The 24271-nt window shown below is 36.8% G+C and overlaps 1 protein-coding gene across 2 annotated transcripts in view; it reads left to right on the forward strand.

Moving 5' to 3' along the window:
• ca16b (carbonic anhydrase XVI b) overlaps positions 1-23254 on the forward strand; it is a 79523-nt gene extending 56269 nt beyond the window's left edge. The window contains exons 9-30 of one of the 2 annotated variants that reach the window (XM_027147352.2): positions 3343-3527; positions 4543-4651; positions 4728-4777; positions 4879-5596; positions 5773-5911; positions 7840-7878; positions 8243-8334; positions 11767-11858; positions 12579-12675; positions 12801-12883; positions 12969-13103; positions 13217-13351; positions 13467-13627; positions 15959-16094; positions 16626-16772; positions 17874-17961; positions 18262-18338; positions 18441-18569; positions 19017-19163; positions 21133-21275; positions 21383-21518; positions 22274-23254. In XM_027147352.2, the coding sequence (XP_027003153.2) occupies positions 3343-3527; positions 4543-4651; positions 4728-4777; positions 4879-5596; positions 5773-5911; positions 7840-7878; positions 8243-8334; positions 11767-11858; positions 12579-12675; positions 12801-12883; positions 12969-13103; positions 13217-13351; positions 13467-13627; positions 15959-16094; positions 16626-16772; positions 17874-17961; positions 18262-18338; positions 18441-18569; positions 19017-19163; positions 21133-21275; positions 21383-21518; positions 22274-22420 (3185 nt within the window). In that variant the 3' untranslated portion in view covers positions 22421-23254. The remainder of the gene's footprint in view (positions 1-3342; positions 3528-4542; positions 4652-4727; positions 4778-4878; positions 5597-5772; positions 5912-7839; positions 7879-8242; positions 8335-11766; positions 11859-12578; positions 12676-12800; positions 12884-12968; positions 13104-13216; positions 13352-13466; positions 13628-15958; positions 16095-16625; positions 16773-17873; positions 17962-18261; positions 18339-18440; positions 18570-19016; positions 19164-21132; positions 21276-21382; positions 21519-22273) is intronic. The other variant, XM_027147353.2, reaches the window with a different exon arrangement.
• The last annotated feature ends 1017 nt before the right edge of the window (positions 23255-24271 follow it).

Here is a 24271-nt window from a genome sequence, read left to right on the forward strand (position 1 = left end):
TGTGACTTTCTCTCATCTCAGGCTCTCTTTTTGCATGAGCAGAAACGAAGCATAACACTGGAATTCTACATTATTGTTTCTTCTTGGTCATCGCACAGTTGATTAAAAAAGGCTTTTAATAAATAAGCTACATTATCAGGCTTGTTTATCATTAATTGTAATTGCATTAGAACCTTTGATTACAGTTATTGGTTTTTGAATCTATTTGGATGATTTATATATTCACAGTAGAAATAGCCATCTGATTGACAGATATTACAGCAAAAATCTTTTTCCATCACTATCATTATAATTAATACCAATATTTTAGTGTCAATGCACAATCACAAAGACTTGGATTAATTTGTGGCTATTTTTTTAATTGCCCAAAGAACCATTGAAGCAATGCAGGAGACTTAAAGAAAAGCAGATAACAGGATAATGCATAGAATAAAAGACAGTGGTGACACACAGAGCACATTTTTTCTTTAGGTTTCTAACTGCACTATAAAAAAATACAAAATGTTTAGCAAAATGTTATGTTCTGCTGTATATATCTGTACTTATAAAAAGATGTGGGTTTATATTTAATAGTTCAAAAAACCTAATAAACTTCTTTAAAAAAAATACTTTTTAAAGAAGGCCAAATGCTACTAAAACACTTTATATATGTGCATATTTTTAATACATGTTGTGAGAGAATTAAAGCCTTGTGCCTGATAATGTTTAAAGTTATGCTTTAAAATTTAAGGTCCTGCAAGAGAGAATGCAAAGGATGACTGAGTGCCTGTGATTAGATATTGTAGCAATATGGTAATTATCATAACAATATGTTAATGTTGGTAATTATTATGTAAATTAATTGGATATTTTAATGGAATGTTTTTTAGATAGGTCTCACAGCTAATGTGGACTAAAATGGCAGTTAAGACAGATGCTTAAAGCTTAATGGTGTTAAATGGCCTTTAGAAGTCACAACTGAGTTGTTTGCTCTTGTTTTTCCAAATAGAATAATTCAGTCGGTTGTATTTTGTTAATTTGAATAGTTAATATCCAGAGGAAAAAAAAAAGGTTTTTTTAGAGTGGAACAGGCTGTACTTGAGGTCAGGAAAATGGAGTCTTCTGACACTGAGTGGTAAACTCTGTTTTGTGCTGCATTACCTGATTTTAGTTTAAAGCATTACTTTATTCATTTATTCATTTATTCATGTTCACTAACGGCTTTGGGACCCTGGAGCTGTTAGGTGGCGGCACTACCCACTGCACCAATGCACTGTCCTGCATTAATTTATGTCTACAAAAATAGCAGCAGTGTGCAAAAATCTGGCTTGTACCCAACCTAAATAGCAACATGCCAGCATTAACTGTAATTTACAGCAATTTACTCTTGCATCAGTGTGGAAATATAGCACCCTATCTAGCTTAAGCCAAATATTAAAACTTTGCTTCAGTATTTGGCTCTGCAGTGCTTGGCTTATTACTGCAGCATCAGTGATTATAAAGTTGTTGGTTGAGCTGCTGAAGATAATGGTCTCTTGCTGAGTCACTAGGGAGGCCAACTTTCACAGCTGATGCCCTTTTTTAATCACCCTTTGTTCCAAATCTCCACCTTTTTATATTTCACTGATACTTCTATTATTACTACTGCTACTACTACTACTACTAAATAATAATAATAATAATAATAATAATAATAATAATAATAATAATATTTAGTAGTTGTTTGTTTGTTTGTTTGTTTGTTTGTTTGTATGAAAAATAACCCAAAACACTGGCATAAATCAATAAAAATAAAATAAAGGCTTAGCATAAAAAAATAGTAAAACCCATTACAAATAGACAGGCAAACAGGAGTGATTTAATGCAAATCAATGCATAATACTAGGAATAAAAGAAATTCAAGGGATCAAACACCAGTATTTCATAAAAACCTTTACAGTCCTTATAGAAAAGAGTAAAGTGTTAATTCTAAAATTCAGCATTAGCCAGTGCAGAGGGAGCAGAGAATGTGGTCCTCCCTGCCTAATGAAAACAAGAAGAAGACTGCATGATAAAGGACGTCAACAGCAAAATGACATTTGTCATCATTGCTAATGCCACTGTTATTATACCTAATACTCTTGTTTAAAGTCATAACCATGTTTTCTATGATGTTTGTAACAAAGACTCATTCATTGCCCCTAAAATAATGGCCACTCTATTGATCTTGTGATGATTTATTCTCTTGTCCATGTCTTTTGATGATTGAAGAGCAAAATAGCCAGCTATCATAAACAAAAATTGCATGTAAAAGGGCTGGGGACTATCAGCAGGGTGAGTGCAGATCTTTTGACAGTGCCCAGATATTATGTTATGTCTGTAGCCAATACTGCTGGTCTCCAGTGTATACCCCAGTTACATCTGAACCTCATCTAGGGGTTAGAATTCTCTTATTGTTGAGTCAAGTCTGAGTTCTCTAAAATGAATTTAAAAGTCAAGTCTCAGGTTTTTAGAAAGCGATTTGTCAAATTCTCAGTTCAGGTTTGGACCAAAACTTTTTAGAAGACATATGAATTACCTTTTCTAATCTTCTGTAATGAAGTGGGTTTTTTTTTGTTTTTTTTTTTGTTTTTGTTTTTGTTTTTTTTTTTTTTGGGGGGGGGGGGGGTTGAGCATGATCTGAAATATGTAAACAGCAATACTTCCAACACTACTGCAGAGTGTTTTCCAATGTCGCACTTTATCACTGTGAGTTACACGAAGAAATCTGCAGTAAATTACTGTTTGTGGCAGTCATGGACCTGAAAAGCTACAGAGAAAGGTGCAGTTTTATTAATTTAGTGCATTACTGCATCCTATTTTTTTTTTGTTTATGTTTGTATCCAGGGCAAAATTTCATAATTATTTGATCCTGTGCTGAGTCAAGTAAAATGACACACACACACACACACACACACACACACACACACACACACACACACACACACACACACACACACACTAGCAAAAACACACAAGCACACAGAAGCATTTTGAAAGCTTGGAATCAGACTGAGATGAAATTTTGTGTTGTTTGCCTTTTTGAAGCAGTGTCTGCTTAGAACACTAGTGAGTCAGACAGTAATAACAAATTCAGCTTCATCTTCAGTGTGTAGCCAGGGATTCATATGTCTGAGATCATGGATGTGCTTCCACTATCATTTGCTTCATTTATCTTCAATCACACCAGCCCTAATCAAATGAGAAAAGCTCTTTACTTTTTCATTGAGATAAGATGTCAAGATACACGTTGTAGTTCTCTGTCCTTCTAACAGATTTGTTTCTTTGTCTCTCTGATTCTTTCTCATTGTCTTTCTCTGTCTCTCCCATTTGCTTTCACCTCAGTTTGCAGCAGCATTCCTGACAACATGAAGGTCCGTCCTCTGAACCAATCAGCAATGGTCCTGACCTGGGATCGCCCTTCCACTATCTACCACCCACCCCTTGTGGGCTTCCTTGTCACCTACAGCTGGGTTAAGGACGATGTTACCGTTGAGAAGATGTTTACCCAGAGCAGTGATCACCACACTGTAAGTGTCCCAGCTCATAACCACCAACAGTCTTTAAGAGACAAGGACATAAAGAACAGCCAGCAATTACTTTATTATACTTTATACTTTATTATACTTTTATTACTTTATTACTAAATTACAGGCATTATAATCTTGGTAACTTGGTAGTTATTCTAAGATCAAGTTGGCACTCCAGAATTAGTATGACTATCAATATTAGCTCAATCACTGTAACAGACATTTACCCAGAAGAAGCTAATGAAAAAAGGCCAAATAGTCCCCTAAGCCATAGTGGAGCACTAGATACCTCAAAGACTCTGCACAGCTGATAGAATTAGACAAACATGTGCTCTATCTTCCTGGGAGTCTGATGAATGAGACAACCCCAAACTCTTCACTCCATCAGTCACAGTGTCAGCTTGGTCTTCTACATGTGGTATCCATGACAACAAAGATGGGCCCTGCCAGCCGAGGAAACTTCTGTGATGAAAGCTGCCAATCTTTCTTTTTTCTGGCTCAAGCCGAATTAGATTTGGATTCAATTGGAGAAATCCATCCGCAACGGCCAAAGCTCAATTACAGCTCTCGACTCCAACACACTCTGTCTCCCTAATCATTTCTGCACCACATTTACATTTTTATTTCAATTTGGAGCTGGGGGTGTTGTCTACATTAGAGAGTCAAGACCAATTTTGTCATAGGAGTCTATCCTATGCAGCTTTCCCATTTCTGGAACCTAGAATGTAATTAAATGATCAGGAAATTTCCTGGAATAAATGCAATTTTGGCTTGCATGATGTTGACATAAATCTAAATTTGCATCAATATTTGTGTCCTGGAAAATTACATTTGTCAGTTTTCTATCTTGTCAGTTTATGACATATTGTCATTTGGATTTAGATACATTTATTTTAAAGACACTCTAATGTAGAAAACAAATCTCAGTTCCCACACACAAATATTTCTTATCATACTTCAGCCTTTTGAATTATACCTTGTTAAAGTTTGGATATTTATGTTTGTTTCTCCCCAGCGGGCAGTGATCACACACATGTCCCCAGATGCTCTGTATCTCTTTAGGGTACAGGCCTTATGCCAAAGAGACCAGCGCAGCGACTTTAGTCAAACACTTTTATTTAAAGGTAAGTACAGAATAATTGTATGGCTTATATTGCATGATAATTGCATCAGCTAAAGTTTCACTTTGTGTTGTTTCAGCAAATACCACTAGGATATTTGAAGGGACAAGAATTATAAAAACTGGAATGGTGAGTTGTTGACTAGTTGGTGATATATTTTTTTGAATAAACACTGCCATGAGTGCACCTTAAAATAATAACCCATCATTTCTCATCTTGTCCATTTCTAGCCCACTGTGTCATCCTCTTCAGACATGGCACCCATTAGCTCTGGCTCCTCTACATGGTCATCTTCTGGTCTCCCATTTTCATTTGTGTCCATTGCAACGGGTATGGGGCCGCCATCCAGTGGGGGGCAGACGACAATGGCATCTCTTGTCACCAGCACACTGCTGGCTGGCCTTGGCTTCAGTGGTGGTGTGATTTCCTCCCTCCCTGGATCCCTTTGGCCCACCCATTCTCCCAGCTCAGGCTCTGCACCAACTCGGCAACCTGCCTCACCTACATCTGAGCCCAACCAAAATGGGAACAAGCCCCTCCCCTCAGAAGAGGGAGAAATAACTAAAGAGCTGGACAAGGAAGAGCACAAACAAGAGGAAGATGAGGAGGATGATAATGAGGAAGACAGAATGGAAGAAAAGAAAAAGAAAGAAAAAAATGTGACTGTAAATGAGAAGAAACAAGAGCAGACCACATTTCAGGAACCAGCTTCTTCTGTATCACCTTCTAGAGAGAGGGGGGGAGAAGGTGGGCTTGTAAATACAGAAGTCTCCACAGTACCACCTATAGCCCCAGAGGAGAAAATATATACCGTTACTCTAAGACCTTCAGGAGCAACTTGGCTGCAAGAAAATTATACAACAGATATGCAGCTTACCAGCATCCCCACACAAGCCACAAAACTTAACAATAAAGAGAAAGGTGTCTGGCCTATCTACATTCACATGGGTAAGTGAAACTTACAGAGCCTGTACTCATGCTCAAGCTTACATTATAGAACTCAGACATAACCAAAGGGTCACTGTCACTCAAAATATTGTGGATCTTTTCTGTCATTAAACTTCTTTTGTTTTAGGTGCTTTCAAATTTTTTATGTTTAAGTTCACTCTGTGTTCAATATTCAGATCAGAACAGCGTATCCACTTTGACTAAGGATCCCACATCCTCACCAAAAAGGATGGAATGGATTATCCCTTTAATGGTGATATCGGCTCTTACGCTCCTCTGTATAATCATGATGCTGGCTGTCCTGGTCTACTGGAGGTAAGATGTTCACCAGCAGTGTTTATCTTATGTAGGGGATGTTGTTCAAACTGTAATTCAACCATTTAAAACATCTGAATTATACCATCAACTTCAGTTATCCCATTCTGATCAGATGATGCTGCTATAATCCATGCTCAGTATTCATAACGTTGCACATGATTCTCTGGGAAGCTCCAAATCCTTCTATTAACATTCTCTAAGCCCTTTTCTGGCTACTGAGACACACCCATCCATAAGAGTGTAGGATGCAGAACTACCCATGAGCCTTTAGAGGAGGGACACAGCTGTGCTCCAATATGCAAGGCCTACGCACCAGCTGTGACGACTAAAAGATGCCATTAAAATGCAGTGGAATATAAAACTGGAGATGGAGAGAAATGAGAAATGCTTGTAGCTGCTATGTGTAAGGGGTTTAACTTTGTTTGCATAGTTTAGTTGTTGTAATTTTACCAGAAACCTAAAATTGCCTAATTCATTCTAACATGCCAATGACCTGGACGTAACTAGTATTGGAAAAGTAGCCAAAGACTGGCACTGATGGAGTTAACAGTATTAGTTATGATCATAAATTTAAAAAATTCAAATACTCCTCTCTCGGCTCTTGAGCAGGATGTTTAATTGCTTAGTTTTACACTCACCAAATAAATAAATGTATGTAGATTTTGCAGAGCAAAACTCCATGTAGCAATGATACTCACAGCTACTGGGTTTAATCCAGGCTACTGTCTGTGGAGTTTTGCATGTTCTGCCCATGTTTGTATGGTTTTCCTCCCACTTCCCAAAAGCATGCCAGTAGGCAAGTGCCAGATCTAAATTACCTATAGCTATGAAGTGTTTGTCAGTCCCTGCTATGAAATGGACTTCTATCCCAAGTGCATATCGGCCTCGAATCTACCATGACCCTTACCAGCATAAAGCTGTTATAGAAGATCAATGAATGATAATAGCCACAAGGAGGAACACGTATCTGACTCCTGGGGAATATTTTTGCAACAATGCAATCATGTAATACTCATTCCTTTCTATCTAAATAATAAGAGATGAGAAAGAAACGCCTAATTTTATCATTACCTGTGTGAAACCTATTTGGTTAATCTCATCTCTGTAATTGGCAATCTGGCTTAAGTGGAAGGAAGTTAATGGTGAAGTGAATAAAATGGTGATTTGGTTGAATAGGCTTGTCAGGAATTTAATGAACGAGTATCTTTTAACTGAACAAAAGTGAAGCAGATGGAAATTTGACAGCTTCGAAGAGACGATGGAATGTGTTTGGTTTATCATTAAGATGTTAGAGCATGCTGTTCTGTGTGGCATGTTACTGTGTTATCAGCAGTCATTTAACACAACACTCATAGCCTTTCAGTCACTTCTTTCTTTCTTTCTCTCTCTCTCTCTCTCTCTCTCTCTCTCTCTCTCTCTCTCTCTCTTTCTCTCTCTCTCTCTCTCTGTCTAACTCACATAACTCGCATACATATTGTTATCAGATACTATGCTGTACTAACTGAAATAAGGTTTTTAGGTTGCCAAGTCAATAGGTTAATGATTATGTGGACTATGATCCACCGAGATGGCTCAGATTCTTTTTCTTAGCCTGATCCAACACACCAAATGTGCAATAAGTATATTAGCAGCCCCTGCTAGATTTCTACCATTGATATAATAAACACTTAAAAAATAAGAAAAGAACAAGAAAAACTCTCGCTTTGGACAGACTTTGTGCAATAACACTCCTTTAAACTGCACATAGGCACACTCACAGAGACAAAAAACAATACATCATTTCAAAGGGAAAGTCATTAATATAAATGAGGTATAGGGGGTGATCCCCAGGGCCCTCCTCTTTCATTGTATCCCCTCCCTCCCTTCATTCTTCCATTCTATTCTAACACCCATCTTTTTTTCCTCTTTTCATCTCACCTCTCAAGGATGAATAGCATTTGCTCTTTGCTCTGCATTAGTTACAGGTAAGTTGGTCTTTGAAAGCATTTCTAGAATATCTACAAATATTCTATTGCTATCGTGTTCAAATTTCTGTCTGAAAATATTAAGATCATGTTAAGTGAAAATTTTACTGTTGAACCAGTGGAGCCTAGAAAGATCCAGTGAAACAGACATATGATGTCTAAAATTGCCTAAACAGTGTTCTTGCCCCTCAGCCATCAGAGGTTTTGTCAGTCTTAACTGGTTGTCTTTGATGAGCATGTATACCTGCTGTTAACACTAAATTCCCGCCGTCAAAGACATTCAAAGACACAAAGACCAGATTCAGAATGTGGGATGGGGTTTGTTTAAACAGTGCTCTGCTGACCTAAATCATTGTATTCTTAGGAAGTTTTTCCAGACTACTCATATGTACATAGAGGACAGAAACTCTTCTCAAGTGATTCACAATGAGAGCTTAACTGGATTCTTAATACCGGGTGAGTCATTCTTAAGTGCATTTCACACCCTAACAGAAAGACCGTATTTCTCTCCACACCCGGGTAACACTCTCTCTCTCTCTTTCTCTCTCTCTCTCTGCCTCTCTCTCTCTCTCTCTCTCTCTCTCTCTCTCTCTCTCTCTCTCTCTCTCTCTCTCTCTCAATCACTCACTCTCTCTCATGCTCTCTTTCACACACAAAAATACACCTGCAAACATTGCTTTCTTACAGATGAATATATATATATATAAGTCCTAAGAAAGTAGAGTTTTAAATAGGTCTATTCATGTAATTGATTTTGTGATCAGCCAGCTGCTGGTAGTATTTTGCTACCATCTATCCTGCTTAATCGACTCCTTTTCTCAACTCTTTGCTTTTTTTCTCTTTTATCTGGACTGACAGGCCAACATTGGTTTACACAGAGAGAGCAAAATAAGCCCTTAAGGTTTACGAGTGCACCACTTTTTAGGTGATAGTTTAATGTCTCTGTAATGGAGAACCTTTCAAACCTTTCAGCCCTGTTAATCTCTCTCTCTCTCTCTCTCTCTCTCTCTCTCTCTCTCTCTCTCTCTCTCTCTCTCTCTCTCTCTCTCAAAAATTCAAACTCATATCAAATAATGGTTTCAGCTGTGTTCCCACACGACAACGAGCCATTTCTTCATATGGGCCGTTTTATATATATATGTAACAATGGCCAGTGGCAGAGACCTTGTTTATTCAGGGGTAACTGATGAGGTTTCCCACACACAGATGCTGCCCTCTAAATATCATCCACACTCAGTACCTCCTGCTGTTCAGTGCTAAGAGAGGCCGTCTTAAACAGATCACACCAGCCTCTCAGCACTGATAAGCAGCAGTTCTCAACATCAATGTATAGTATATTACTAACTCAGGGCTGCATTGATAGTTCCTTTTGTAAAGTATTAAAGGTCTATTTGAATAAAAATGAAATATTACACATTTGGTGTAAATTTAGAGGGTTTTTTCCCACAGGCAAATCACACATTTGTGCAGCTCCATCTTTCCTACTGTATAAATACATCTCCTACTGTATACTACATTTGTTGTAATTTGTCACAGCTTCAGTTTACTGAGCAGAATCCATGAATATATAAACTCTCCGTGAATATACTTGTGTGTGTTCCTTTATCAGCGGTTTATATTGACAATGGCTTGAACACAGAGGGCTTGATTTATGAAAGGAATGTCTATGACAAAAATATACAAGCTTGATAACATTTACCAGAAAAAAATACATGCAAGCTGATTTACTAACGTTATTCACAAAGTACTGTTTCTTTTACATGAGTGTCTTGGCCTTTTTCTTGGTAAATGGGGTACATTTACACTTACAAGTGGAAAAATACAGGGTGTTATTCATGCAAAAGGATAAATTAACACCTGCAGCATGATGTACTATAGAAAGCCTGAAAGCTATTCAGGGATTGCACAAGCAGAGCAGTTACATTTATTGAAGCTTAGCTCTTGTCATTTACCGGAAGAAAACTATAGTTTTTAATATCAGAATAACGATGTATGTATGTAAATGTAAAATATATTTTATATAAAATTTCCAGCACAGATTCAGCAGCAGGATTCAAACCGAGCCTGTTAAAATGTGTTTAAATGTCATTCACATTTAAGACAAACACACCCACATGTTTATACCCCATCTTTATTCAATATACAGTTTTTTATGTGTTGTGTGAGTTAACAAAATAAAAAAAGGAAAAAGAAATAAATAAAATTGCCAGTAATCATAGTTTATTACATCAATGCATATATGTGTAGCAGGTTTTAGTCAGTAGGTTGAGATTAGAAAATAGCAAACAGCAAACCACAAGCATTCGTTTAAATATTGTCTTTTGTCTCCTAGTCCGCCAGTTTCTCCGTAGTTTTATGATTTTGTAATCACATTTCACAATCAGGCAAATCTCATGACATTTGGAGGAGCTTTCAGATTTGGGCCCAACACATATTTAGCCAATGCCCTATTTCGGGCATCACCAAATAGCGGACCGCGGTCCGGATCCGGACCGAGTGACAGGTCTTCCCGGACCCGTTAAAATTCTAATATTATCATACTAAGCATCTCCTTATTATAATCTAATATTATAAGATTATATAAGCTCTTTGATATTAATAAAAAGATAAATCTTTCGTTCATGTGCAGTTAATCTAGTTATTACGACAGGAGCGTCATCAAAAGGCAAGCCAAAAGCAGATTGTTTCTGTTCCATACTCCAGAGCAGAAGATGGCAGTAATGCACCTAATTACGCTGGCAGGACAATTAAGATTCAAACTGCTGACAGGACAGTTACAGGCCCATTTGTCTCACTAGGAATGGAAGATGGAAAGGGAGTAAGGAGAGGTGGAAAGGAGAGAGGAAAAAGGGAGCTGCTCAAAGCTCTGCACTTTTCTTTTATTCAGTAAATTCTGCCCTGTTCTATTTTACTTGAAATGTTCTTTTGCCTAAGGTTCCTGTGTTATTAATGTAGTTAATGTTTAAAAAGGGGGCAGCTCAAAAGTCTTTTGTTTAATTTTTTCCTTAAAGATTAAAAGCACTTTTATTTTATTCAAAAGATTCTGAATGTTTTACATTACTTGAAATATAGGCCCTAAGTTCAGGCTGCTCAAAGCTGTGTTTGCACTTTTTATTTATTTTATTCAGAAGAAATTCAGTGTCTGTTGTCTGTTACTTGACATGTAGTAAAGACAAATACAGGATTGTTTTCCATATAAGTGCAGACTTTGAAAACACAGGATTGTTTTCCATATAAGTGCAGACTTTGAAAACACTTGAAATTTAACAATAAATTATATAGAAATGCATGTGCGTTATTGATTTTATTAACATGAGGGTACACTATTTTAAGTGACAATATAAGATTCGGACCTTTGCTGGGAGGAAATTTTAGTAACTGGACCTCTTTGAATTTTAATTGAATACCCCTACCCTATTTGATTCGCGTGCATCAAACATAAGTACAGCTATCATAGAATGTATTTATATATATGTTATTGCTGAAAGTAGTTTGATAGAAGAATCTTTCTGGAAAAAACACACAAAAACTCTGCAAATTATATTCTAAATTGAGAAAAATTCCACAACAAAAGCAAGCATTTTGGCTACAACAATCACAACAAACTGTGAAATCCTGGAGGAACTGATTAAATTTGATGTCTATGCAAATATACTTTACAGATTACCCTGAGAGCTACCACTATTTGCATGTGATATATATGACACTTTGCTGATCAGGCTCTTTATTTTGGGATTTTATGAAAACAGTTTGGAGTATTGTATCACCATGATTTACTGTAAAATCATGGTGTGTGTGTGTGTGTGTGTGTGTGTGTGTGTGTGTGTGTGTGTGTGTGTGTGTGTGTGTGTGTGTGTGTGTGTGTGTGTGTGTGTGTGTGTGTTTTAGATGACCTGGAAGCAATATCAGTCAGACAGTTCTTCAAACATGTAATGGAGCTCTATTCTAATAACCAACAGGGATTCTCTAAAGAATTCAATGTGAGTATGAAGTTATTTGAGTGTAATTTTGTGAATGTGCATAACTGTTCTTCATAATGCAGATGGTCTCAGGGAAAAAAGAGCTAATTAAAGACAAGAGTCTCATTAAAGCTCTCCTCTATCTGCAGGAAAACTACTCAATTTCAGCCCGCTCTGTTTTACCCAGACACAAAATCCTCTGCAGCCGTTTTCTAAATAAATTCTCACTGCCATCATGCAGATGAGTCTTGAGCGGCTTAATCGTACACTGTTTTCAAAACATACTTGTACAGAAGGGATCTGTTTAAGTAATAAACATCTGCTGCAACATCCCAGTTAGGACAAAAGACAAACTATTAGCCATATGGTAAGATGAATCTCAGCACTGTCACTTCACACTGGGGTGGTAATTATGGTGACGGTGAAGAAAATGTAGTCAAAGTTGTGTTGATTAGTTAATTAAATGATTTGGACAAATTGGATAATTTATGCAAATTACAATCGAGATTAAACAAAGGGGATGAAATATCTAAAGATCTGGTTTTAAGCTCTTTTTGAGGAATAAATAAATGAATAAAAATCAAAGGTTACAGACTTTGAGCATGACATTTAGATCACTACTGTAGTAACCATGCACTTTCTTTCTTTCTTTCTTTTCTCTCTCTCTCTCTCTCTCTCTCTCTCTCTCTCTCTCTCTCTCTCTCTCTCTCTCTCTCTCTCTCTCTCTCTCTCTCTCTCTAGGACATTCAGCATTGCATGGGTGGTACAGAGATTACAGCGGAACATTCCCACCACCCGGATAACAAGCATAAAAACAGATACATCAACATAGTGGCCTGTGAGTGTTCAGTGAAGATGTTAGTATGCATATGAGACATTTTGCATGATAGCGCACAACCCATATTTTGCACATGTGTCACATAAGCTGTGATATAAACATTGGCTGCTTTTTTGTCTGGCCAGATGATCATAGCAGAGTGAAGTTGCAACCGTTGGCAGGAAAAGAATCCAAACACACTGACTACATCAACGCAAATTATGTTGATGTAAGTAGGTGTAGGTATGGATGTGTGTGTATATTCATGTATGTATGTTTATGCCTGTATGCTTATGTTTTCTCTTTTTTCTTAGGGATATAACAAACCAAGGGCATATATTGCTGCTCAGGGGCCACTGAAGTCCACTTTTGAAGACTTCTGGAGAATGATCTGGGAACAAAGTGTCAGTGTCATTGTCATGATCACCAATCTGGTGGAGCAGGGCAGAGTAAGTCAACAGCAACTTTTACTTCAAGTCACAAGCCCTTAAAGCAGCAGGTAAGATTCTAACTACCTGCTTATTTCCCTATTGTTTTTCTTCTTTTATTGTTTGTTTTACAGAGAAAATGTGATCAGTACTGGCCCTCAGAGAACACTGAAAAATATGGAAGTATGGTAGTGACACTGAAGAGCACTAAGATGCATGCTTGGTATACACTACGCCACTTTGTCATACGCAACACCAGAGTCACAAAGGTCAGTCACTGCATCAGCAAACAGAAATAAACAGGTTTGTTGTGTGTGGAAAATATCCTTGTGGATAGTGAAATATAAGGAAAAATGTGGTTTTGTGTCTGTGTTTTTCTCTAAGAGTCAAAAAGGAAGACAGAATGAGAGATTAGTGGTACAGTATCACTACACTCAGTGGCCAGACATGGGTGTTCCTGAATATACACAACCAGTTCTTACATTTATCTCCAGATCATCAGCAGCTCGGACGCCAAAATCTGGTCCTGTCCTAGTGCACTGCAGGTAGGATAATAAGAATAATAATAAGAATAATAATAAGAAGAAGAAGAAGAAGAAGAAGAAGAAGAAGAAGAAGAATGTTAGAATTGTATATGCATTGTATAAATTATGATTTTTATTATTACTGTTGTTTTTATTTGGTTACAATTAGATATTTGACTGATTAACCCTTTTAAACAATATGCTGATGTTACATTTGTCCACAGGCTTTGAAATCCACTTATCATACATTTTCAATAAAAATATACAAATGAATTATTTTATAGCTGCAAGACTGATATAAAATTAGTCAGGACACTCTTGGCTTTCAGTGTGAAAGGATTTTACCTCTATTCAGAATTTTAGTGGTTGAAGATTCTTAGATGCTTATCTCAGACAGCAGCAATGTTTTTTTTTTTTTTACCATTTACTTAGAATATATTAACAGTTTTTTTTTTTTTTTTTTTTTTTTTTTTTTAATTGCCTCTAGTAGGTTAGGTTAAAAAGAAATACTTGGTTAAAAAAATCAACAAATTCTTAAAGCCCTGATTGTCTACTTTTATATGAGCCACAGTAGAGTGTACTGTAACATGACAAAGACCTTTAATGCTGAACAGGAACAAATTCCATTTTTTGACTCCTAGTAAAAATAAATATTTATCTTCATCAAGCCTGACTATAAATAGCATCTTCATAATGATGCATACAGAACATTTATTCTATAATTTTGGAGATATACTGGATATCCAACTCGGTGTCAATTATACATGACCTCTGCAATTAGACATATAAAACCTGCAACGTTTTGAAAAGCATAATACTATAATACAAAGCATAATAATTTTTAACAATGTATACTGTTACAATATTGCTGTATATAAACTATATGGTGCATAAAAAATACAGGTTTATCTTTCAGTCATTTTATGTTATTACATTGATCTGATTGTCATATGTGGGTTTTTTACCCTTAATTTGCAATCACATTCTGGCAAACAGTTTAACTGATAGCAGTAATATATACAGACAAACATCATGTAATTTAAATCAAATTACAATATGATGACTGAATCAAGCATCTATACCTAGACATTTCTGTCTCCAAGTCTTTTAAAAGCATCCAATGAGATCAGTTTAATTTAAGATTAATGAATTTGAAATTAAGTTTAATTAAAAATTCTTTTGATTTCATATAATTCAATTATGTACCAAATCAGTTTATAGGTATGTGTGGAAATAAGAAATATTTGTTTTTGTAACAAAAAGGACTCTAGAGCTTTAGAGGATCTATGAGCTGGAGATATTTCATAAAAATCCAGGCAAAACAGAGCAGATAAACATAATATATAATCCAGAGTGGTAAAGTAGACAAGGGTCAAACACAACAGGGCAAAATAAAACCAACCAGAATAATAAAAACAAAGAGAATACAAAAACAAAGCGCAGGGTCTGTATCATGATCAATACAAGAATAATACAAGGGCAGAAAAAATCTGAACAAGTTGGGGAGAAAAACCCACAGTTTTTAACCACAAAATACAGTAGCATATGTCAGCGGAGGAGACTGCATGCTAACAGCTTTAATGATTTCAATGTACTGTTTAAACTGATTTAATTGCAGTCTGCAACTAGAAGAGTGAATAAGCTTTTACTGTATATATTTTATACAGCTGTAAGAAAATTTGTATAAGTGCATGTTCTCACTGCAGTCCACGTTGTTAGCTTTTTTGTTTGTTGAACATCAGCAGATTGACTTTGACTAAAAAAAAAGACATTTCTGTATGTTTTTATTATTGACCTGAAATTAAAACATGAAACAAACCAAAGAAATATCAATACTAAATAAATAATAATGAATAAATGGAAATGATGTAAATATACAATAACTTTCATTCTGAGAGATAATAAATGGAGACACACAGCACCATCCAATCTGTCTTTTTTTTTTCTTTTTTTTTTTCATACAGACTGATTCCTCTTGGATTCAGATATTTTTATTCCTTTTTTTTTGACAGTATTTTTTATTTTTATTTAGTTTTTGTTGTTTGTTTATTTATTTATTTGTTTGTTTGTTTTCGTTTGTTTATTCTATACAGTGTTTTTTCATGTGGTAGTGACAGGAGCGATATAACACAGTAAAAGTCTGTGTGATGGCTACTTAATAATGAGCCATTCTTCAGTTTTTCACTGACTACGAACCCACCAACACACTGTAAATATCTATAACAGAATTGTCAACATTGAGTAAAACACTTTATAGTTTTGTAGTGAGGCTGTCTGGAAGTGAGGCTGTCTGTCTGTCTGTTATCTCAAGTTTGTAGCTGTCCCCTCCTCTCTGCTCTCTCCTCTGTGTAGTGCTGGAGTAGGGAGGACAGGCACATATATTGTGATTGACAGCATGCTCCAGCTGATAAACGATAAAGGAATGGTGAATGTCTTGGGTTTTCTCAAGCACATTCGTACCCAGCGCAATTACCTCGTCCAGACAGAGGTGAGTATGTAGTGATGAAACTCTGTGTGTGTGTGTGTGTATGTGGAAACCTGTGAAGAGTTGTGTCCCATGGAGGCAATATGGTGACTAGAACCTGGAGAATGGTGTTTTGAAGCTAATCTATGTGTCAAGAGCAAAATGAACTACTTTTGATGTTTAATGTTGGATTGCATCGGATTTGCTTCAAAACTGGCATTTAGCAGACACCCTTATCCAGAGTGACTTACAACTCTGTTCTTCAGGGTACACCGGTTTTATTTTCCAGTCCAAACACATGCCTCGTAGGCTGATTGGCTTCTCTAAATTTTCTGCAGTGTGTGAATGTGTGTGATTGTGCTCTGCAGTTGGTTGGCACCCCGTCCAGGGTGTCCCATTCCATGTGTCCCGAGTCCCCTGGGATAGACTCCAGGACCCCTGCGACCCTGTGTAGGACAAACAGTACAGAAAATGGATGGGTGAATGAATAAATCAATAACTAAAATACTGCTGGTAGCATAGTCTCAGAGGGGTGTGTGTGTGTGTGTTCTACAGGAACAGTATGTGTTCATCCACGATGCTCTGATGGAGGCGGTGCTTGGTAAAAATACTGAAGTTCCTGCCTGGAAGCTCCACAGCTATGTGAACAGCATCCTCACCCCTAGTCCTTCTGGCATTACTCACATGGAGAAACAGTTTAAGGTGAACATTCCATCTGCTGTCACTGAATACAAACTAATTCCCCAAGCAGAGCTACAAATAAATATTATATAAATGTATTTTACATAACTGCCAGGTGGCCTGGTGGTGCAACGGGCAGCAGTGCTGCCTCACAGCTATGGGTGGGTAATTTAACAATAAAAAAGACTGGAAAGAAAATATGGAAACTAAACATCCATCTCAACACTGTAATAAATTATATCTAATACCCTTTTATTTTTTATTGTTTTATTGTTTTTTTATTATTATATATAAATAATAAAAATATTATTATAATAACTTTTTACATTAAGGTATTGTAATAAAATATAATAAATCTTTTTGTAAACATAGAAATAAGCAATACATTGCAAAGCTATTGTATTGCTGGCAGTTCATAAGCAAGCCTATATATCATGATATATATACAGTAATACAGTGAAATTCCTTGAAGAATAGTGATATGATATTGTTGTCATATTGCCTACCTCTGCTCACAGCTCCAGTGCGCTCTGTTCAATCCTCAACCCACCTGGGTTATTGTCTGTATAGAGTTTTGCATGTCTTCTGGGTTTTCCGGTTTCCTCTCACCTTCAAATAACATGTATGCAGGTGAACTGGCAAAAGTCAATTGTCTAGAGATGGGAATATGTGTGTGTGTGGTAGTGTCCTGCTAAACTGATGCCCCATACAGGGTGTGTTCCTGCAGCATGTCCAGTGTCCTCAAGATAGCCTCTGGATCCAGAATAAAGCATTTACTAAAGATGAGACAGTTTGGGAGAAAACTAAATAACAACAATAAAAAAAATCAACCTAGCCAAAATAATCATTATTTAAAAAAAACAAACTTCAATTAGAAAAAACAAAACCAGGTTTGAAAAGCTGCTGGCAAAAAGTTTGCTAGTGTTTTGCTAAATTGAATATCAGTCTTAGAGCAATGTAAAATATACATACATATAATGTAAAAACATAGATATAAAATCTCCATTACCCTCTTTAGTACATATTGCGAACAATCTTCCCTGAGAGCTTCACCATCACTTTTCCTTGCTCAGTAAAACTAACTTGCTCCCCCTGCTGGTTAACTGTTTGGTGTCTCCTCAGCTGGTGATGCAGTGTAATATCCAGAAATGCTTCAGTTCCCAGAAAGACTGCAACAAAGAGAAAAACCGAAACTCCTCAGTGGTGCCATGTGAGTCTCAGTGAACATCATGCATCATTCCCTTCATTATGGGAGAAATTAAGTTATAAAATTCACATTCTCAGAATGATGAACGACCGTTTTTTTTTTTGTTTTTGTGAATGTTACAGTTTAATCTCAATTTAAGTTCATACAGGAACTGAGATCACAAATTATTCAATGATTTTTCTGTAAGAAGGATGTCATTTTTCTTTCATATGACCTTTAGCAGATAGCTGTGTGTAGTGCACTCTGCAGTTGTTTGCAGCTGTTTCACTCAGGTGTAATATATGATTTTTTTTCTCTGTGCAGCGGAGCAAGCTCGGGTCTCGCTTTCTCCCATCCGTGGAATGAAGGGCACAGACTACATTAATGCCTCTTACATTACGGTACATGCTAAGTGTTTTTGCTCCCAACTGGATGAGAAAATGAATTCGATGCCTGAGACAAAGTTTAAAAATAGTAACGTGTGTGTGTTATATCAATGACAGGGTTACTACAGGAGTAATGAGTTCATTATTACCCAGCATCCATTGCCTCACACAACCGTGGACTTCTGGAGGATGATCTGGGATCATAATGTTCAAGTCATTGTCATGCTCCCAGATAATCTCAGTCTAGTAAGTAGAATGTTCTAGAAGGTTTTATTTTATATGTAATGTATAATTTGACATTTGGTTTCCTATAACTTCATATAACAAATGTGATCTGGAAAAACTGAAATACTTTAACTAAATCAAAACTCACCTTGAAGAATGTATTATAATATGTAAAACTGTGTGTGGAGGCTAATATATAACATTTAGTTTTACTGTAGCAGGAGTGTCCAGGCTTATTCACAAATTGTTGGCGTGGGTGCAGGAGCCACACTTAATTCCATCTGTTTAGTCAGCTGATCTTTTAATAGACTCAGGTGTGGCTTCTGCTTGGTGGAATGAAACCTGTAGCTGTTGGTCATAGTACTAGTCTAGCATGTACACTACATCGTATAAAATGATGCAAATTATTCATATCTGTAGACTCAAAAAAAACTGATTTATGATGGCGTGACTTGTTTGTTCTCACAGACAGAGGACGAGTTTGTTTACTGGCCCAGCAGAGAAGAGCCCATGAACTGTGCAGCATTTAGCGTAACCCTCATCAACACCGACAAACTGTGTCTGTGTAATGAAGAGCAGATCATCATCCATGACTTTATCCTGGAGGCCACACAAGTACTTCCATACACTCAGCAGCACAAACATTGATGCTTGTAGTTCAGAGTTTAACGTGGCTGTAGTTCATTACCATATTTCAAGCTGAGTTTATTAACTCTTTTTACTAGAGGCCAAAAATGGAATTCCTTTTTCTATCTTTTTTTTCTGTTTTGAGGTTTTAATGCCTCATTTGAAAGTGACACACAGCAATTTAAGATTTTGTAGGATTTCTTTTTTTTTCTAGCCCACTAGGGGCAATATATTCATAGAAAAGTTCCAAAAAAAACCCCACAAATGTTTATATCTTCAAATTAAATGGTGATATTAAACCCATTTTCTAAGAAGCCCCAAGTGATTCTTTATGGAAAAAAACTTCATCAACTAAAATTCTATGTAGGATGATCTGAATAGATGTAAAAATCTGTTGTCTTACAGTGATAAAATAATTCAGTTTATACTGATCAACAATGCCTGAGAAGTGAAATCGATCAATAAAAAAAAAAAAATAGAATACCAGTGTACTGTTAAAAGGGTTAGAACAGGGGAAATACTTTCAAAATCAGTCGAAATAAGCTTCTTTTTTAAACACAAACTTTTCTTTATCAAGCTTTACCATTCATTTTAGATGCTTTAGAAAGGATAACATAATAGCAACATGTCCACAAACATGAACCACAGCATGCGTTTAACACTGAAAATCCATTTCTCGTCTCTCTGAATGTCAAAATATTAAATAATTTATCCACTGCGGTCAAAGTGTAAAATATTTGAAAAATGCAGTTCATCAATGCATAGTTCATTCACTCAATCATCTTCAGTAACCATTTTATTATGCTCAGCATGGTGCCTTGTAAGAGGAAAGTTCAAGGAGTATGAAGCAGAAAAAAACACGTGACATACCTTCTCAAAAATGTGTCTTTTGTTTGCTTTGTCAGAGCATGTAAAGCTCATAAAAAATTCTTTAACTACAAATTTACAATCCCAAACATTGATGAGTATCTTTCTCAAAAGGAGAGATTAGTTTGGTCAGTGTTATAGATTTAGTCTGTGTGTCAGGTCAGCTGTATTTTATTTTATTTGACTATATATTGTTGGTGTAGTAGGGGGCACGGTGGCTTAGTGGTTAGCACGTTCGCCTCACACCTCCAGGGTCGGGGTTCGATTCCCGCCTCCGCCTTGTGTGTGTGGTTCTCCCCGTGCCTCGGGGGTTTCCGGAGTACCCGGGTTCCTCCCCCGGTCCAAAGACATGCATGGTAGGTTGATTGGCATCTCTGGAAAATTGTCTGTAGTGTGTGAGTGAATGAGAGTGTGTTTGCCCTTCGATGGGTTGGCACTCCGTCCAGGGTGTATCCTGCCTTGATGCCCGATGACGCCTGAGATAGGCACAGGCTCCCCGTGACCCGAGAGAAAATGAGTGAGTGAGAGTGTTGGTGCAGTGAAATGAAACAAACTTACTCTAGGACCCTTGTGCTACATACGACAACACAGGTCTAAGGGCTTAAAAGTGAATTAACATTTGTTTCATTTCACTGACAATATAGTACACTACAAGAAAGATATATAAAGATAATACCAACCAGTTATACAGTCTGTGTGGCTTTTGGTTCAAATAAGAATGCTTTGTATTGTAAACATGTGACAGCAGACATTTGTTGCAGCATTAACATGTGAATTGCAGATAATTTTGCTTATTTAAGTAAATTATGTTTTAAAAACTCATTTGAAAGTGCACAGTGTGAGCAGTCATGTTGATTTGATGTCACTCTGAAACTGGATGAACTTAACTTGTGACTTTCCTGTGATGTTTGTCGTTTGGAGGTTGGGAAGTACAAATTACGCAGCATATCACTAAGCATTAAACAGTGCTCATTTCCACACTCATTCTCACATCAGGCAATTTAGAATAGCTGCACCCCTAAATAAATTATAAAAACATAATCAGACATTGAAACTGTCAAAGTTAACTTATTTTCTTTGTGTGTTTGAGGATGACTACGTACTTGAAGTTCGCCATTTTCAGTGTCCAAACTGGCCTGAACTCACTGGTCCCATTAGCAACACATTTGAGCTTATCAACATCATCAAAGAAGAGGCCATGTCCAGAGATGGTCCCACTGTAGTACACGATGAGTGAGTGTCCTGTGCATGTCCAACAGTATGGATGAGCAGATACAATTACAGTGACTGCTGTGTAGAAAAATATTTGCCTCCTCACTCGTTCTGTTTTGACTCTGCAGGTTTGGAGGCGTCTCTGCGGGAATACTGTGTGCCCTCACCACCCTTTGTCAGCAGCTGGAGAGTGAGAGTGCTGTGGATATATACCAGGTGGCCAAGATGATCAATCTCATGCGTCCAGGGGTCTTCACAGACATTGTAAGATTAGTGAAATGTTGTCTCATTGCACCTTGTACAAAGATTGACATTTTATATTTATTAATTTAGCAGATTCATTTATACAAATTGACTTACAAATGAGGGATATCAGATTGAAGATAATAAAAGTAGTTCTACTATTTATATATTTTAATTGTGTACTTGTTAAAGCCTTTCAGGAGTCTTCCACACTGAAACATATGAAATACAGGTGATTTGTGATTCTGGTGCTAATCTGTTGATTGGTGTTAAATGGTGATTTATTATTCTAATAACATGGTATTTGTTATCTGCATCTCTGACATCATTGTGGATACTGCCAGTGCAGTTACTATATAATTTGATAGAAAAAAATAATAAGCAAATGCTGTAGATGACGGCATGATCGTTACAGTGTCTGGTATAGCAGACGTACAGATAAGACGGTGACAGAGCGAGATAGACCAAAGGACTAAAATGCTGCTACATCAGTGTCTTTATGGTCCAAATTCAAAATTTGTTGTCATGTGCACAATAATACACAGTACATCATGCAGTGACATGCTTTTTAAGACTGTTTTATGATGGTTGTGAACAAGCTTAAAAGTGGATAACTCAATTTCATTACAAAATAAATTGTGGATGCAACTAAAGATCATGTGTTAATTATAAATATGAATATACAAGGTGGATTTGTTCATTAATTAATGTATTAAGAGACATCTGTATTTAACAGAGCTGTATTTCTCTGTCTTTTTTCTCTTCCGCTATTTCAGGAGCATTATCTGTATCTTTACAAAGCAATGCTCAGCCTGGTCGGTAGTACACACATTGGGATGTTCGGCTCCTATATGGACAGACATGGGAGGATTCTGATACTGGATAAAGCCAATTCAGCAGAGAGCATGGAGTCTCTGGTTTGAAGGTTCCAGAAAAAAAGGATGAGTTTGTTTGGCAAACTTTTCTTGAGGCCTTTATTTTTGCCAGACTCGTTGATAAAGTAAAAAAAAAAAAGTCTAAAGACTTTTTGTATACTGATGAAAAATTCTTTTGATATTTATTTTTGCTGCTTTTTGTTATCCTGCTGAGTGTCACAACTTATTCTTCAACAAACCTAAACATGACAAAATGCAGCTGTCTACTTTGCACTATATTGTCAGTGTTACTGCCTGATGCCTAGATTTCCACCAACTCTGTCCACTGAGCTGGTTGTTTTGTCAGAAGGACAATAAGCAGTGAAACTGGACTGAAAACAACTGCAAGTCAGCATCACACTAGCACATAGATAGCTGCCTAATATACACACACGCAGACACACACAAACAAACAGTTCACAACAAAGTTCCTCATGCTCACATGATGACCTTCATGATGCAACCTTCATGACAGGAAATGTTGGATTAATGTTTTTTTTTTTATATATAATATGTTATTAAGATATAACATGTTCTGTCTAACTCAGGGGTGCACAACAGCAGCCTGGAAAGCAGGACTCCAGTCCAGTTTATTGTACTTCGCTGCTCTCACACACACACCTCACTTAGCTTGTCACTTAATGACCATGGCTAATAGATGTGTTCGAACAACGAATCATCAAACTGTGCTTGGTGGAATGTCACTGTGTGCCCTCGGTTTATCTTCTATAGACATCATTTCAATGTTGTATCATAACACCGACTGTGAACATATATTGTTATTGGTAGAATTTCTATCGTTTTGTAAAATATATAAATATATTGATTAAAAAATTGTGTGTTCTGTGTCTTTTCTAACTAACTGAAATAAGCTTAACTTTATGCATCTCACAGAGCCACAGCTTACTTGAGGCAGGTAATTGAGGTCTGTCTTTGGTTATGAAAACACAAAGTTGGACCAGCACAAACCACTGGAACTTTGGTCTCCATTCATGAACAATGCAGGAATGCAGGAGATTGATCGTCTTTTTCCAGTCTTCCAAAATGTCCAGTTTCAGTGATTCTCTGCAATTTCCACAAGTCTCTGCATGTTGTGCATTTTTGTTGTGCATATACTTTTCCGCTTATCAATGCTGAAAAGAGTACTAATTTAAGTGTCTGTAGATTTCCTCTCAGCTTCAACAGTCTAGCTATTTGCCACTGACTGCTCTTACCGTCCAGGCGTTTCTATCTGCAGAACTGCTGCTCATTAGATAATTTGTCTTTCACACCATTCTCTGGAAATTATAGAGACTGTTCTGCATGAAAATCCCAGGAGATCAGCAGTTTCCAGCACACCTGGCACCAACATCTCTGCCACAGTTAGTCACAGAGATCACACTTTACCCCATTTCTGATGTTTGATGTGAACATTAAATAAAGCTCTTGCTCTGTATTTGCAAGATTTTATACATTGTACTGCTGCCATATGATTGTATAATTTTCTGCTTGTGTACATGAGCAGGTGTACAGATGTTCCTATTAAAGTGGCCAGTGAGTGTATTCATATTAATGTACAAGTGCAGAAGTGGTGCTCTGCTGTATACATCCATCTACCTCACATCCAACATGTGTTCTGAGATGCTTTTCTGCTCACTGTGGTTGTAAAGGTTGGTTATGTGAGGTGCTTGGCCACAGATATATTCTGGGCTATTCTTGGTATGCGAGGTGAAATTTAGCATGTATTATAATATTGAGAACTCTTAAAGCTACACTAGTGTCAGTAAAAGTTATATCAGGTACATTTAAATACAAGAAAATGTAATACCAATTAGTAGTCTTCCAGCTAGTGGAATAAAAAAGCAATATGTTTAAATTTAA

This window comes from Tachysurus fulvidraco, chromosome 5 (assembly GCF_022655615.1).
Source record: "Tachysurus fulvidraco isolate hzauxx_2018 chromosome 5, HZAU_PFXX_2.0, whole genome shotgun sequence".
NCBI lineage: Eukaryota > Metazoa > Chordata > Actinopteri > Siluriformes > Bagridae > Tachysurus > Tachysurus fulvidraco.